The following is a 17,552-nucleotide window of genomic DNA, read 5'->3' on the forward strand; positions in this document are numbered from 1 at the left end:
TTTTACTTAAGTAAAAGTATCAATACTGCAATGTAGAAGTACTCCGTTACAAGTCAAAGTCCGGAATTCAAAATGTACTCGAGTAAAAGTACAAAAGTATTGGTATCAAAATGTACTTATAGTACCAAAAGTAAAAGTACTAAAATGTTTGAAAACAGTCAGATCTACAAGCTCACAACGTGTTGATGCGATACGTTGTGAGCTTGTAGATCGGCTATTTTCAAATAGCCTTTAGGTATAAAATAGGGCTAAAGTGTTCATGTATATTTTATAATGTAATAATATCTGCAAAGTAACTAGTAGGCCTAACTAAATTTAACAAATAATTGTAGTGCAGTAAAAGTACAATATATATAATATATACAAAAATATAGACAATTGGAAATACTCCAGTAAAGTAAAAGTACCTCAAAATTGTACTTAAGTACAGTACTTGAGTAAATGTACTTAATTACTTTACACCACTGTTTTTAACTCAGTCCAACCTGCTTCCGCTCTCCTAAAAAGGCGGTCCACCAACGTCATGCAGATACCAATCTGGGAACCCATCGCCAACTGAAAATGAAAAACAGCGCCCTCTGCTGTTTGTTCTATGTCTGTTGGCTCTGGGGGGAAGAAAACGTAGAGCCAGAGCGCAAGGAGACCGGTGTTTGTGTATCATAGAGGTATAATATAACTAGAGGGCGGATTGCCCCGCCCCCAGCTATCATTTCAATGAATGTGCTCAGTGGCGTTTTGAAGCACCCGGAAACCTGCCGGAAGTAGAATTATTGGTTCGATTTTGTATCCCCATAGAGTTATGAGCATGCGCACGCGTGTCCTTTTTGCGTTCTACGGCAGCCCGTGTGTCAAGGATTGAACGCGAGATATTTATTAAATACACTCGAGATGCATATTTATATGTAAATGCATATGTATGTATGTATAATATGTTTACATATTTATATGTATAAATATAAATATAAATATCTCTCAGCATGTTTTGCGCGTGCATGTATTTCTCCCCGCCTGCAGTTCCAGCTTTGGCCACTGGGGTGGCAGCTTCAATGTTTCTCAGCAACTCTGGGGGCTTGTTGTGTATGCCTATGCCGCGTCACTTCCGGTTGGTGCGCTTGTGTTTTCATTCCCACTAACAATATTTCTACACGGAACACTAACACCACTTCTCCCAGAGAACATGGATCGTTTTGGTTATAAGCCCACTTGTTTCTATGATGAAAGAGTAAGTTAAAATGTGAATATATTTCCGTGGTTTTGTCTGCTCCGCGGACGCTATTGTTAAATTAGTTTCGGTTTGTTTCGAGGGGGAAAGATCGACGGACATGTGAATCCCGCCCACTACATTTGATTGGGTAAAGCGCGGCCTGCTTCCTGATCTGAAGGCACGCCCACTTGTAGCCCAGTGTGTACATGTTACGACGAGCCTTCACGACAGATTCTCACGCAGTGCAGAATCTGTTCTTGAGAGATTATGCAGATACAGGAAGTAAACCGGAAGTGAAAGTGTGTATTTACTTTTAGTGCTTTTAGCGCGTCTTTGAAAAAGAAACACGGCAGCATGAGACGAAATGAACGAAAACAACCATAGATATAGAACCTTTTTATGTCTATGAAAACAACGGTAAGAGAACACACCAGTGTTCATACAGAAAGGTTTATTTTGTTTAAGCACCTCGCTGAGGGCACAAATATATGTTTTATTACAGGCATTGTGTTTAGCCCCGAAACATGACTGTCATGGCGCAACTCGTTCCTGTTTTGGAACGTTCTCCATTTACAACCTGTACATCTACATACACGGTCAGATGTCAAATATAAAGTGCTGACCCCACGGCCATGGATGTAACAAGTTAAAACGCCTGGGTCTAAGTACCCGGTTCTTCCGTATTGTTCAATAAAAAGCATTCTAATCCGATCGGTGACCATTTTCTCAAGATGTCCTTCATATGCTTTCAACTACGCGACCCTATCGGTTGGTAGGTGTATTGCACTGGGATACATTATAACGCTATGAGAAAATGGCCGGCAATCGGATTAAAATGCTTTTTATTGAACAATACGGAAGATACGAGTACTTAGAACCAGGCGTTTTAACTTGTTACATCCGTGGCCGTGGGGTAAACACTTTATATTTGAAATCTGAAGGTTAATGTAGATGTACGGGTTGTAAATGGAGAAAGTTTCAAAACCAGGAACAAGTAGCGCCATGACGCTTGTGACAGACGAGGGTCATGTGAACCATAAAAATATACGTACAAAAGTATTGGCATCAAAATGTACCTAAAGTACCAAAAGTAAAAGTAGTCATTATGCAGAATGTCCCATTTCACAAGTTTTCAAATGTATACAAAAATCCTTTGAAAATAGCAGATCTACAAGCTCACAGCCTTGTATATTTTTCAAATAGACTGTGTGTGTGTGTGTGTGTGTGTGTGTGTGTGTGTGTGTGTGTGTGTGTGTGTGTGTGTGTGTGTGTGTGTATGTATGTATGTATGTATGTATGTATGTATGTGTGTATATATATATATATATATATATATATATATATATATATATATATATATATTGTTTTTATACAAATATATATATATATATATATATATTGTTTTTATAAAATTATAGTGGAGTAAATAAAGTACAATATTTGCCTCTGACATGCAGTGGAGTAGAAGTAAAAATATTGAAAATTGGAAATACCTTTATAAATATAAAAATACCACTGGTTGTATCCATGCATATTGTCACCAGGTTAAAAGTCACTTTGAATGTCATTCTGCCGGTCTAATTTTTTTAGAATCAATTGAGAAGCCTCAGTAACGTGAATAATATAATCAAATAAATGCCTGGGTTTAGATTGGTAATACATGACAGAACATAATCCATGGAGTACAAACATACATTTCATATTTGTCAAAAAGACTAAAAGGTTTAAGGTTCCTATCATTGTGATTTAAAGGCTACTTTATTTAGCCATTTCTTATGTTTGCACCCTAAAAGGAAATGGTCACTTTTTTTAAAAACAATTCATGCTGAGCAATATTGTAACTCACAGGCTCACTGTAAAATGTTAATTGATGATTTGTATTTCATATATAGAGCATTCAGCCTTTTACAGTAGGCTATGGGTTTTGTCAGAAATGTTTGTCTTACTTGACTTTGCTCTTTGGGGAGCATAGGTCAAATATGAATTTCCTCCAGCTAGTTCGGTGTTGGGCGATCTTCTCTGCTTCCTTCCAAGATGTTCCTTTTTCCCTGAGTTCCGCCTCGACAGACCTTTTCCAGCTGTTTCTGGGTCTTCCTGGTTTTCTTTTCCCCTGAGGATTCCATGTTAAGGCCTGCCTGGTTATGTTGGAGGATGGCTTTGTTTGTCACTATAGGCATAATTTCTAATATTTGTTCTGCTTTGTCTGCTGTTTCCCCTCCTATAGCTCTTATGGTGTGTTCTGGCAGACTCATCAGAGAGAATAAAAGCTTCAGCTTCAGACCAGAGTCAAACACACAACTCAACTTCCAGTCAGTGAGGGAGGACAGACTGTCTTTCCATCCACAGCTACAGGAGAGAATACTGACCCAGGAGGAAGTGTAATTGCCACCACTGACCGACTGGCAGATTCAAAATGGCTTCCAAGTCATCTCTTTCCGAAGAAGATTTTTCCTGTCCCGTGTGTCGTGACGTCTTTAAAGATCCTGTCCTGTCGTGTAGCCACAGCTTCTGTAAAGGCTGTCTGCAGAAATGGTGGCGAGAGAAGATGATAAAGGAATGTCCCGTTTGTAAGAAAATATCCTCAACGGACGATCCACCCTGTAACCTGGCTCTGAAGAACCTGTGTGAGGTCTTCATGCAGGGGAGACACCAAGAGACCTTCAAAGCGTCGGAGAACTTCATCGGGGTCTGAGGATCTCGATCTCTGCAGTCTGCACGCTGAGGAACTCACGCTCTTCTGTCTGGAATGTCAAGAGCCAGTGTGTGATGTGTGTCTGCATTCAGAACACACCAACCACAGTTTCAGACCCATCGATGGAGCTGCACTGGACCACAAGGATGAAATCCAGACGTCACTGAAGGCTTTGAAGGAGAAACTGAAGGTATTTAATGAATTTAAAAAATGCATCAAGAAGACAGCAAAATGCATCAAGGGCCAGGGCCAGCACACAGTGATGCTGATTAGGGAACAGTTTAGGAGCCTTCGTCTATTCCTTCGCGAAGAAGAGGAGGCTAGGATCACTGCAGTGAGAGAAGATGAGCAGCAGAAGAGTCAGATGTTGAAGGAGAAGATTGAGGGTCTGAACAGAGACATCGCAACCCTTTCACACAGAATCGGAGCCATAGAGGAGGAGCTGAGAGCTGAACACATCTCATTCCTGCACAACTACAAGACCACGAAGGAAAGAGTCCAGTTCACATTGGAGGACCCACAGGACGGCCCGTGGGATCTGCTCGACACGGCCAAACATCTGGGCAACCTGGCCTTCAGAATCTGGGAAAAGATGAAGGACATGGTCTCCTACCACCCTGTCATTCTCAACCCCAACACTGTCTATGAAAGACTCGTCCTGTCTGACGATCTGACCAGTCTGAGCTATGATCTAGAGATCCAGAAACCTACAACAGACTATGAACACACGGTTGTCGAGTCTTCAGCGCGCTTTGACTCAGGGACTCACAGCTGGGACGTTGAGGTTGGAGACAATACAGACTGGGCTGTGGGCGTGTCTGAAGAGCAACACAACAATTACACAGAAGACACGCCACGTCTATCTTGGAGTAGATTTTCTGTTGTTGTAGGAGACTAGGAGTTGACTTGAGGCCTCTTTCTTATATTATTTGGCCAATGTTTGACCAGTTTTTATAGTTTGTTTGTTGATTACTTTTGATGCAGTAGTTGTCTTTTTTCATTTCATTCTTTTTTTGTATTGGGTATTAAACGTCCTTTGTCGAAAATAAAACTAGCTTTTGATTGAAAGTGTCTAATTAGTCCTTAACTTTTAATCTATTTCTACACTTCCTCATACAATATACACAGTACTTTTTTGCATGAATATCAAATTGTTTTATTGAAACCATTTATTATTTTTTACATCCTGACCTGCATACAAAAACAAATCAGCATTTCTGATTAAAGTAGCATTCTGTAAGGAAAACTGTACATGATGGAATGAATGAATGAAAAAATATATACGTTATGACATCATTACATGGCGTTTTTATATTACGTTAGCAGAGTCAGTATTTAAAATGTTACAGATGTTTTATGAAAGCACATGAAAGAACAGTTCAATAGGTCAGCTAATAGGAATTTAAAAAAAATACAAGATGGCCATTGACTTGTTTCCATTGGGGTCCTTTGTACTCAATTCATAGTGACATTAAATGACAGACAGATAAACACTACTATGCAGAACATCGTAAAAACAGTTTAAAAATAAGAAACTACAAATATGTACAGTTAACAGTTAGAGAGGGGGGGTGGGCTAGGTTTTGACTTTTACAGGGGCCATTTTCGAATGTCAGCCACCTGTAAGTACTCTTTTAGGGCAGTTTTGAAGGAGAGTAGGGTTTTACACCTGGATGGTATGATCTCTATTAATTTCAAAGAGTTTTCTCTTGTACATGTAAGATTTGGATAAATTAGTGAAAATAGCCGATCTACAAGCTCACCGCGCTTCATTGCGCATTTTAAGCTTGTAGAGCTGCTATTTTCACTTGTCATAATATGACAAAGTATAGGTCTTTAACCTTTAGTGGTTAATGTAAATCACAAAACTACAGCCAGTGAATGGGTGTTCATGAATGATTCAGAGCTTTGTACAGAAGTGGCTCATTCCAGGACTATATGAATAGTGTCCAAGCATGGAGTTCATCTCATTGTCTTATTATCTGCTGGTTTTGGTGTGAAGCAACTTGCTGAGTTCAACACAATGGTACAATGCCTCCCCTCCCCCCACCACAGGGTGGAGCTGTGGAGCTGAATGTGGAGTGAGTGAGGTGAAACATATCATTTGCATGTTGATCACAGATTTAAATCCGTCTGGTTTTGTCTTATTTCAGTTCAGATGTATAATTATTATTTCTGATTAAATTAAGACAAAACCAAAAGCATCCTTACCCCCAAAAAAAATGTGGAACGGACCTAAAATGGGGAATCAAGAAGGTTTCAATTGTGTCACTAACCTGTACAAGCAGCAGCAACATGTTGATGGGACGTGTAATGATACAATAAAGAAAAAATAAGGTAAAACATACAATAACTAAAATACTGATGTCATGTAAAGAAGAGTTAGGGTCTTGTCCTAGATGGGTCCAGTAGCTTATGTTTTAGCGGCAGTTTCAAAAATATGCATCCATGTGCTGATAATATATAGGATAACAGCAGTCTCTTTTTTATGTTTTTGTTTCTATGAGGAGTGACTGACAGACACCCATTAGCACAGGGGCCCTTAACCTTAACATAACATTATTACCTTACCTTAACCACCTAAACACCAGCATCAGTATTGTGGGGAAAGCTTTCGCTGAAAATAGCAGATCGACAAGCTCACAACTTGTTGTGATCTCGTCGATCTGCTATGTTCATAAAAACTAGACTAAAATGTTAGTGAGGGACTAGTGGAGAAGAGATCCAGTAGAACTAAAAGACAAGTCATTTTATGTTTGGTTGTTGGGTGTTGCGCTCTGAAAATAGCTGATCTACAAGCTCACAACGCGTCGCAGTTGTGAGCTTGTAGATCGGCTGTTTTCTTGCACAACTACTAGACCACGAAGGAAAGAGTCCAGTTCACATTGGAGGACCCACAGGACGGCCCATGGGATCTGCTCGACACGGCCAAACATCTGGGCAACCTGACCTTCAGAATCTGGGAAAAGATGAAGGACATGGTCTCCTACCACCCTGTCATTCTGAACCCCAACACTGTCTATGAAAGACTCGTCCTGTCTGATGATTTGACCAGTCTGAGCTATGATCTAGAGATCCAGAAACCTACAACCGACAATGAACACATGGTTGTCGAGTCTTCAGCACGCTTTGACTCAGGGACTCACAGCTGGGAGGTTGAGGTTGGAGACAATACAGACTGTGGGTGTGTCTGAAGAGCAACGCCACAATTGCACAGAATACACGCCACGTCTATCTTGGAGTATAGAGTTTTCCGAAGGTAAATACAATGTAGCCTGCGCACCAGGGCCAGACACTGATCTGGTCCTGGCTCTCCCACTGCAGCAGCAACCTCAGAAGATCAGAGTCGAGCTGGACTGGAACAGAGGAACGCTTTCGTTCTCTGATCCCGACACCGACACACACATACACACCTTCACACACACTTTCACTAACACACTCGTTCCATTCATTACCACTTTCGATGAGAATCTCCCTCTGACGATGGTACCTTGGAAGGTCTATATAACTATGGGAAATGATGATGATGATGATTTTGAGACAAAATGGTGAATAATTTAGTCCCATTTAGGGTTTTTTAAGGGTATTTGTCACTACGTTTTCACAGGTGATATTTGTCCTCTGTATCAACTATTAGGAGTGTTTAAATGTGAATATTACACAGAATGTTTGTAGGAGACTAGGAGTTGAGACCTCTTTCTTATATTATTTGACAATTTGGCCAATGTTTGACCAGTTTTTATAGTATAGTCTGTTGTTTACTTTTGATACAGTAATGGTATTTTTTTTCTCATTTCATTTCATTTATTTATTTTTGTTATTGGGTATTAAACGTCCTTTGTCGAAAATGTCTAATTAGTCCTTTTAATCTATTTCTACACTTCTCCATACAACACTGTACTATTTTTGCATAAATATCATTTTTTTTTATTGAAACCATTTATTCTTTTTTTACATCCTGCATACTAAAACAAATCGACATTTCTGATTTAAGTAGCACTCTGTAAAGAAACCTGTACATGATGGAATGAATGATGTTTAATACAAATTAACGTGATGGAAAAAAATATATACGTTATGACATCATTACATGGCATTATGTGACGTTAGCAGAGGGCAGTATTTAAAATGTTACAGATGTTTTGTGAAAGCAAACAAGATTGTGAGGTAAACTACCTTGATTGAATACTTTATTAGGAGTAGAAAAAAACACATGGAAGTACAGTTCAATACACGGTCAGCTAATAGGAATAAAAAAACAAAACAAAGCCATTGTCTTGTTTCCATTGGGGTCCTTTGTACTCAATTCATAGAGATATTAAATGACAGACAGATATACACTACTATGCAGAACATCGTAAAAACAGTTTAGAAATAAGAAACTACAAATATATACAGTTAACAGTTAGAGAGGGGGGTGGGCTAGGTTTTGACTTTTACAGGGGCCAGTTTCGAATGTAGCCACCTGTAGGTACTCTTTTAGGGCAGTTTTGAAGGAGAGTATAGAGGGTTTTAAACTCCTTCACGGCAAACTCCTACACAGTAAATAACACCTGGATGGTGTGATCTCTATTCATTTCAAAGAGTTTTCTCTAATCCTTTCAGTATGAATTTGTCTTCAATCAGCTGGACTGAGGTGAACAGACCCACCACAATGAGGAGTGACTGACGGAGAGATCCTTAACCCTGTTGGCCCTATATATTTGGGGAAATATTCAAAGATGCTCACAAATGTTCATGTAAGATTTGTATAAAATAGTGAAAATAGCCGATCTACAAGCTCACCGCGCTTCATTGTGCATTTTAAGCTTGTAGATCTGCTATTTTCTCGCTAGTTGTCATAATATGACAAAGTATAGGTCTTTACTCTTTAGTGGTTAATGTAAATCACAAAATCAAATAATATAAGAAAGAGCTAGGCCTCAACTCCTAGTCTCCTACAAAAATTCTGAGTAATATTCACATTTAAACACTCCTAATAGTTGATACAGAGGACAAATATCACCCGTGAAAACGTAGTGACAAATACCCTTAAAAAACCCTAAATGGGACTAAATTATTCACCATTTTGTCTCAAAATCATCATTATAATTTCCCATAGTTATATAGACCTTCCAAGGTACCATCGTCAGAGGGAGATTCTCATCGAAAGTGGTAATGAATGGAACGAGTGTGTTAGTGAAAGTGTGTGTGAAGGTGTGTATGTGTGTGAAGGTGTGTATGTGTGTGTCGGTGTCAGCGTTCCTCTGTTCCAGTCCAGCTCGACTCTGATCTTCTGAGGTTGCTGCTTCAGTGGGAGAGCCAGGACCAGATCAGTGTCTGGCCCTGGTGCGCAGGCTACATTGTATTTACCTTCGGAAAACTCTATACTCCAAGATAGACGTGGCGTGTATTCTGTGCAATTGTGGCGTTGCTCTTCAGACACGCCCACAGCCCAGTCTGTATTGTCTCCAACCTCAACCTCCCAGCTGTGAGTCCCTGAGTCAAAGCGCGCTGAAGACTCGACTACCATGTGTTCATTGTCTGTCGTAGGTTTCTGGATCTCTAGGACGAGGACGAGTCTTTCATAGACAGTGTTGGGGTTCAGAATGACAGGGTGGTAGGAGACCATGTCCTTCATCTTTTCCCAGATTCCGAAGGCCAGATTGCCCAGATGTTTGGCCGTGTCGAGCAGATCCCATGGGCCGTCCTGTGGGTCCTCCAATGTGAACTGGTCTCTTTCCTTCGTGGTCTAGTAGTTGTGCAAGAAAACAGCCTATCTACAAGCTCACAACTGCGACGCGTTGTGAGCTTGTAGATCAGCTATTTTCAGAGCGCAACACCCAACAACCAAACATAAAATGACTTGTCTTTTAGTTCTACTGGATCTCTTCTCCACTAGTCCCTCACTAACATTTTAGTCTAGTTTTTATGAACATAGCAGATTGACGAGATCACAACAAGTTGTGAGCTTGTCGATCTGCTATTTTCAGCGAAAGCTTTCCCCACAATACTGATGCTGGTGTTTAAGGTGGTTAAGGTAAGGTAATAATGTTATGTTAAGGGCCCCTGTGCTAATGGGTGTCTGTCAGTCACTCCTCATAGAAACAAAAACATAAAAAAATAGACTGCCGTTATCCTATATATTATCAGCACATTATGGCTGCATATTTTTTAAACTGCCTCTAAAACATAAGCTACTGTACCCATCTAGGACAAGACCCTAACTCTTCTTTACATGACATCAGTATTTTAGTTATTGTATGTTTTACCTTATTTTTTCTTTATTGTATCATTACACGTCCCATCAACATGTTGCTGCTGCTTGTACAGGTTAGTGACACAATTGAAACCTTCTTGTTTCCCCATTTTAGGTCTGTTTACCTCAGTCCAGCTGATTAAAGACAAGTGTATTTATATTCAAATGATTAGAGAAAACTCATTGAACTTAATAGAGATCATATACCCTGTGCTATTTACTGTGTAGTTTACCGCACACCTTGTGCTTTCATAATACATAGTATATATATTTTTTAAACATCTTAATGTTGAAAATGTGTCTAACGTTAGTTTAAAAAAAACATTCAATAACAGTTAGAATCACAAAAATCCACTACCTCGCTATAAAAATTACAACTTCAGATACGTGTTCTATAATCAGACTTTTATTTGGAATACAGTCACATTACACATTAAAAACAGCCCGTTTTACATATCTAATTCAAAGCAAACAAAACCTAACGCCCCCATTATTCAGGCCATGTCATAATAGGAAAACATTTTTTTTTAAATAGCTGAACTAATAGTTAGCTGATGTGAAGTAGTTACTTGACTTCACAAAACATAACAGGACAGTTCAGGAGCATGAAGACCAAAGTAATGCTAAAACAATTGTACCAGCTTGACTGTCTTTTCAAGAGGTTTTCCCACAGTATAGTACACAACACAATCATGGAGATTCATCATCATCATCATCATCCGCCTCCTCCTCTTCATCAGTAGTGTCATCATCCTCAACACCATCATTCAGCTCCACTGTCACACGGTTCCTCCTGGGCAACAGACTCAGAGGCCAGTCATCAGAAGTGTAGAAGAATGGAATGAATGTGTTACTCATAGAGTAGTTGACAAGTAACAGGTATTCGTTTGCCTCAACATCAAAGAATGACAGCCGTCTTTTGATGCAGTTCAGCCGTACTCTGATCGTCGAGATCAGAGTCTGCTCCAATGACGATTCAGTGAGAGTGTCTGGCCCTCTTGAGGATTTTGCTCTGTATTTACCATCGCGGAACTCAACACTATATTTTAGATCGGGGTAGTGTGGCAGCAGAGCATCGATGTATGCCGGTATATGGTCATTCACTGATAAAACGCCCACTTCCCATTGTTGATTGCCTTCAACCTCAACTTCCCAGCTGTGACACCCACTCCCCAACTTAAAGCACTCAGAACCCAGGATATAGTCAATCTCCTCTCCTGGCTTGTCAAGTAGCAGCAGCGGTTTTCGGCCGCCCTTTTCCAGCCGCCCTTTTCCGCTAACAGTGGTCAGATCATCAGAAAACACGAGACTTGAATTGCCAGTGTCGGGGTTCATAACGACAGCAGTGTAGCCGACAAGCCTCCCCATCTTTTCCCAGACTCTGAATTTCAGGTTGCCCAGGTGTTTGGTCACATCCAGGTGTTCTGCCACGTCTATCAGTTCTACGGAGACCGGCTGTGGGTCCTGCAGTGTGAGCTGCACTCTTTCCTTCGTAGTCTTGTAGTTCTGCAGGAACGAGAGGTGTTCAGCTCTCAGCTCCTCCTCTATGGCTCCGATTGTGTGTGAAAGGCTTGATATCTTTCCGACCAGATCCTCAATCTTCTCCCTCATCATCTGACACTTCTGCTGCTCTTCGTCTCTCAATGCTTTGATTCTGGCCTCTTCGTCCATTTGTAGAATAATATGAAGCAGCTTAAACTGACTATTAATCTGACTCTCGGTTTTCTGGGTCGTGGTCTTAAAGTTATCTAATACTTTGTCACAGGTTGTTTTGAATGAAGTGAAAACATTCAGTTTCTCCTGCAAAGGCATCAGTGACTTCTGTATTTCATCCTTGTGGTCCAGTGCAGCTTCATCGATGGGTCGGAAACTGTGCTTGGTGTGTTTTTCTGAATGAAGACACACAACACAAGATGGCTCTTGACATTCCAGACAGAAGAGTTTGAGTTCCTCAGTGTGCAGACTGCAGAGATCCTCAGACCCTGATGAAGTTCTCTGACGCTTTGAAGCTCTCTGGCGTCTCTCCTGTGTGAAGGCCTCACACAGGTTCTTCAAAGCCAGGTTACAGGGTGGATCCTCTGTTGAATATTTCTTTTTCGGATATTTTTTCTTACAAACTGGACATTGCGTTACGCGCTTCCCTCTCCACCATTCCTGCAGACAGGCTTTACAGAGGCTGTGGCTACACGGCAGGAGAACAGGATCTTTAAAGATGTCGTGACACACAGGACAGGAAAAGTCCCCTTCTGAAAAAGCAGACTTTGAAGCCATTTTGTCTCCCGAGTGAAGCTACAAACAAGAGCTAAAATCAGCCCAGTCTGTGGTGGCAACACTCCCTATACTCTAGAATGTTCCCCGAAGTTGACTTTCACTGTGAATGCTGGTTCTTGTTAAAGTTCAGTCAGCAGTAGGTTCCAATGGTCTGGGTCAGTAGTATTCCCTCCTCCTGTAGTCTGTCCTCCCTCACTGGAAGTTGTTAGTCTGAAGTTGAAGCCTTTTTTCTCTCGGATGAGTCTGGCAGGGGGCGGAGCTTTAAACAGACAGATACACAGTTTAGTTGGGGAAACAAGAATACATAAAAGCAGTGCTTTTCCTGAGGACAACACATTAAAGGGCCCCCAAAGGAACCCAAATGGTTCCATTTCAGGGTTCATCACCATGCTGGCTTGTGGTGGACATTTGTCAAAATTCTAATTTCTGCCATGGACATACAAATATTACCAGAAACAGAGCTAGTCCTAAATGTATAGTGCTGCGGTGGTCTGATAGGTCCATTTGTACACTCAGAGTTAGGGGGAACCTTGAAAATAAAGAACCTCTGTCCTAAGTGGACTCCTAGTGCCATACATAGTGTCATAGTAAACTAGTAAATGAATGTCATACAGTACGTATTCTGAAGAAAACCTGGAGACTGAGACATTCAGTAATTAGGTCCAATCAAAATAGGAACATTATAATGTTATGTAAAAACTACATCTAGAATGTGCCACAGACAAACACAAGACTTGCCATGTTTGTCCGTGTACGAACACATTGATAACCCCCGTTCCATTTGTATGCTCTCAGAGTTACAAATGACCTATCCTCGCGTCACCAGTCTTTCCACCTCGGAGGAAAGCCTGGTATGCGTTACTAAAGACCCATATGATCCGGTCTAGGCCACGCCTACTGAAAAAGAAAAAAAGAATCCTCTTTCCGGATTGTCGCGATCCGGTTTTGCGGCGCCGCTTTGTTTTGGTTCCCCAATCCCTATTTAAATGGAATAGAATTTCCCCGTGGGATAATACGGATAATACAGACGCTTAATAGTCTCCGGAAAGTACACTCACATTTATATTTTAAAAATAAGCTAAACTACGCCGCATCAAGGATTTTATTAGGACGGACCTATTTTGGGGTGACGTCTTTCCGGATTGTCGTGATCCGGTCGCCTGATGACGCGGATGACGCGCCTGGTGACGTAGGGCTACTTCTGCTCCCGACCGGATCATATACCCGAAAAGCTTTGCTTCCCAGGCTACAAATGACCAAAGTGCCATTGTGGATTTTACATGTGGTTTATACCAGATGTGTTTAGCTAACACAATTAAAAATAAATACAAAATGTTGGAGACGCACCAACCCCCATTTTCACTTCAGAAGCCACTAATAGACTTTTAGATTTACTCCAAAAACACTTAATGAAATTGGGGGTGACAAATGTCTCCTAACTTAGCATTGCTTTCCTCTCTCGAGTTAAAAGTGGATAAATAGAATGGACAGTGAGGATAATAGAATAATAAAGAATAGTTTAGTTTATTTCGGTCTTAAGCCATGTACAGAGTTTGTCACAGCAAACATTTCCAAAGAAGAAAAAATGTAATTCATGGACCGAAAAGGTGTAGGCTGAAGCCGTAGCTTATAGTGCCTACCCTTATAATATTATAAAAACAAACAACAAAACATCAATCCTCAAAAAGACAAAATTTGTCTTTTCATCTACAAAAAATAACATGTAATGGTTTATAATATTTTTTTATATTTACCTACTATATTATCTTGAATTTATAGATCGAACTGCATTTTCTTTAGGTCATTATCACAACTATTCCATATTTCTCTTGCCATAACCGATGTACATCTCTTTTTAATATTTGTTCTAGCTGTAATAATTCCAAACATAAGTATACCCCTCAACTCGTACTGATTTTCTTTCATTTGAAACAGATTCTGAATGCAGCTTGGAAGCAGTTTCTGTTGTGCTTTGAATGCTAATAAAAGTATTTTCTGAGCTACTATATCATAGAATTTTAAGGTATTATACTCAATAAAGAGTATAATACTGTCATAATACTATAAGAGTATAATACTGTCTTCATGCGCGTTCATGATTAAAATGATGCAAATAAATGTAGAACTTTTTCCAACCTCCACTTGGGTGTTGCCACTGATAAGACATGTTGATTAGATTTACAACCAAAACACTTACTTAAAGATGAATAGTCATGAATGACTCAGAGCTTTGTACACAGAAGAGGCTCATTCCTCCAGACCATCAGTCTGATAATCAGGCTAGCTTCACTCCAGCACTAATATGAATATCTATAGTGTCCCAGCAGAGAGTTGTCATCAATGTCTTAAACTGTGTGGTTGGTTGTGAGGCCTGTTCCACCACACACACCTGGATCAATCAAGTCTCTAGAGGTCATCATCCCAACCAGCCTCAGCTGGTCCACATCAGACATAACACGACCAGGGTTGCCAGATCGATCTACAAGCACACAACGCGTCGTGAGCTTGTATATCTGCTATTTTCAAATAGCTGATGAAGCCATTTGCCCATAGTCGCTTCTTTTGGGCTGGTTTTCCTAGACCTGGTTGCTTGTTTCTCTCACAGAATCTGTCAAACAAGTTTGTTACTGACTTCATTCACATTTGAATCAATGTCATGTTTGGTGTTGCCAGATTCTGTGAGAGAAACAAGCAACCAGGTCTAGGAAAACCAGCCCAAAAGAAGCGACTATGGGCAAATGGCTTCATCAGCTATTTGAAAATAGCAGATATACAAGCTCACAACGCGCCGTGTGCTTGTATATCGGCTATTTTCAAATAAAATCTTGCTGGGAAATTATAATAAGCAGATCTGGCAACCCTGGTCGTGTTATGTCTGATGTGGACCAGCTGAGTCTGGTTGGGGTGATGACCTCTAGAGACTTGATTTATTCAGGTGTGTGTGGTGGAACAACCAACCAGCCTCACAACCAACCACACAGTTTAAGACATTGATGACAACTCTCTGCTGGGACACTATAGATATTCATATTAGTGCTGGAGTGAAGCTAGCCTGATTATCAGACTGATGGTCTGGAGGAATGAGCCTCTTCTGTGTACAAAGCTCTGAGTCATTCATGACTATTCATCTTTAAGTAAGTGTTTTGGTTGTAAATCTAATCAACATGTCTTATCAGTGGCAACACCCAAGTGGAGGTTGGAAAAAGCTGAATTTATTTAAATCATTTTAATCATGAACGCACATGAAGACAGTATGATACTCTTATAGTATTATGACAGTATTATACTCTTTATTGAGTATAATACCTTTAAAATTCTATGATATAGTAGCTCAGATATATTAGCATTCAAAGCACAACAGAAACTGCTTCCAAGCTGCATCCAGAATCTGTTTCAAATTAAAGAAATCAGTACGAGTTGAGGGGTATACTTGTGTTTGGAATTATTACAGCTAGAACAAATATTAAAAAGAGATGTACGTCGGTTATGGCAAGAGAAATATGGAATAGTTGTGATAATGACCTAAAAAAAATGCAGTTCTATCTATACATTCAAGAAAATGTTTAAAGATAATATAGTAGGTAAATATAAAAAAATATTATAAACCATTACATATTTTTTTGTAGATGAAAAGACAAATTTTGTCTTTGTTTTTGAGTATTTGATGTTTTGTTGCTCGTTTTATAATCTTATAAGGGTAGGCACTATAAGCTAGGGCTTCAGCCTTTGGAAATGTTTGCTGTGACAAACTCTGTACAGTACATGGCTTAAGACCGAAATAAACTAAACTATTCTTTATTATTCGATTATCCTCACTGTTAATTTATCCACTTGTAACTCCAGAGAGGAAAGCAATGCTAAGTTAGGAAACATTGGTCACCCCCCAATTTCATTAAGTGTTTTTGGAGTAAATCTAATGTCTAAGTGGCTTCTGAAGTGAAAATGGGGGTTGGTGTGTCTCCAACATTTGGGGTAAACATGTTCAGAATGTATTTCTTTTAAATGTTGTTAGCTAAACGCATCTGGTATAAACCACATGTAAAATCTACAATGGTACTTTGGTCATTTGTAACTCTGAGAGCTAGCATACAAATGGAACAGGGGTCATCAATGTGTCCGTACACGGACAAACATGGCAAGTCTTGTGCTTGTCTATGGCAAATTTTAGATTTAGTTCTTATATAACATTATAATGTTCCTATTTTGATAGGACCTAATTACTGAATGTCTCATTTACTAATTTACTATGACACTATGTATGGCTTTGGTTTTCAAAGTGGGGTCCTTGGGGGGGTTCCAGGGGGTCCCCAGCAAAATGTGTTAATATAGTGTCACAATAATTTTTACCGTAGTGCGGCACTATGAGCTTGTAGATCTGCTATTTTTGAAATATGGTGAAAATGTGTGCAAACCTTGGGATATATATATTATTTTTTAAGACAACATTTTAACTCAAATATTTGCCTCTGGGGGTCGTTGGAACAAATATTTGAGATGGGGGTCCGCGGCCAAATTCATATCATTTTGGAGGTCCTTGACATGAAAAAGTTTGAGAACCACTGATGTATGGCACTAGGAGTCCACTCAGGACAGTGGTTCTTTATTTTCAAGGACCCCCCTAACTCTTGAGAGTGTACACATGTAACCAAATGGACCCATCAGCTCACCGCAGCGCTATACATTTAGGGATAGCTCTGTTTCTGGTAATATTTGTATGTCCATGGCAGAAATTAGAATTTTGACAAATGTCCACCACAAGCCAGCATGGTGATGAACCCTGAAATGGAACCCTTTTTGGTTCCTATTTGGTTTCCTTTGGGGGTAGTGGTGGAAAAAGTACTCAATTGCTTTACTTAAGTAAAAGTACCAATACTGCAATGTCGAAGTACTCCGTTACAAGTAAAAGTCCGGAATTCAAAATTTACTCGAGTAAAAGTGCAAAAGTATTGGCATAAAAATGTACTTAAAGTACCAAAAGTAAAAGTACAAAAATGTTTGAAAATAGCAGATCTACAAGCTCACAACAGCTTGTACATCGGCTATTTTCAAATAGCCTAGGTATAAAATAAGGCTAAAGTGGTTAATGTATGTTTTATAATATAATAATTTATATCTGCAAAGTAACTAGTAACTAAAGTTTTGAAATA

General features: G+C 39.8%; 1 protein-coding gene across 1 annotated transcript; it reads right to left on the reverse strand.

Annotated features, from left to right (window-relative positions):
* Positions 1-10,824: 10,824 nt before the first annotated feature.
* Positions 10,825-14,858, reverse strand: LOC308092846 (E3 ubiquitin-protein ligase TRIM35-like; the record flags this gene model as incomplete). The annotated part of the gene is made up of 4 exons (XM_080438944.1): positions 10,825-11,640; positions 11,722-12,338; positions 12,602-12,664; positions 14,795-14,858. The coding sequence occupies 4 exons, from the start codon at positions 14,856-14,858 to the stop codon at positions 10,825-10,827; spliced, it is 1,560 nt and encodes a 519-aa protein (XP_080295070.1).
* Positions 14,859-17,552: the final 2,694 nt, after the last annotated feature.

Source organism: Gymnoscopelus braueri (genome assembly GCF_963280865.1).
Source record: "Gymnoscopelus braueri genome assembly, chromosome: 10".
Taxonomy (NCBI): domain Eukaryota; kingdom Metazoa; phylum Chordata; class Actinopteri; order Myctophiformes; family Myctophidae; genus Gymnoscopelus; species Gymnoscopelus braueri.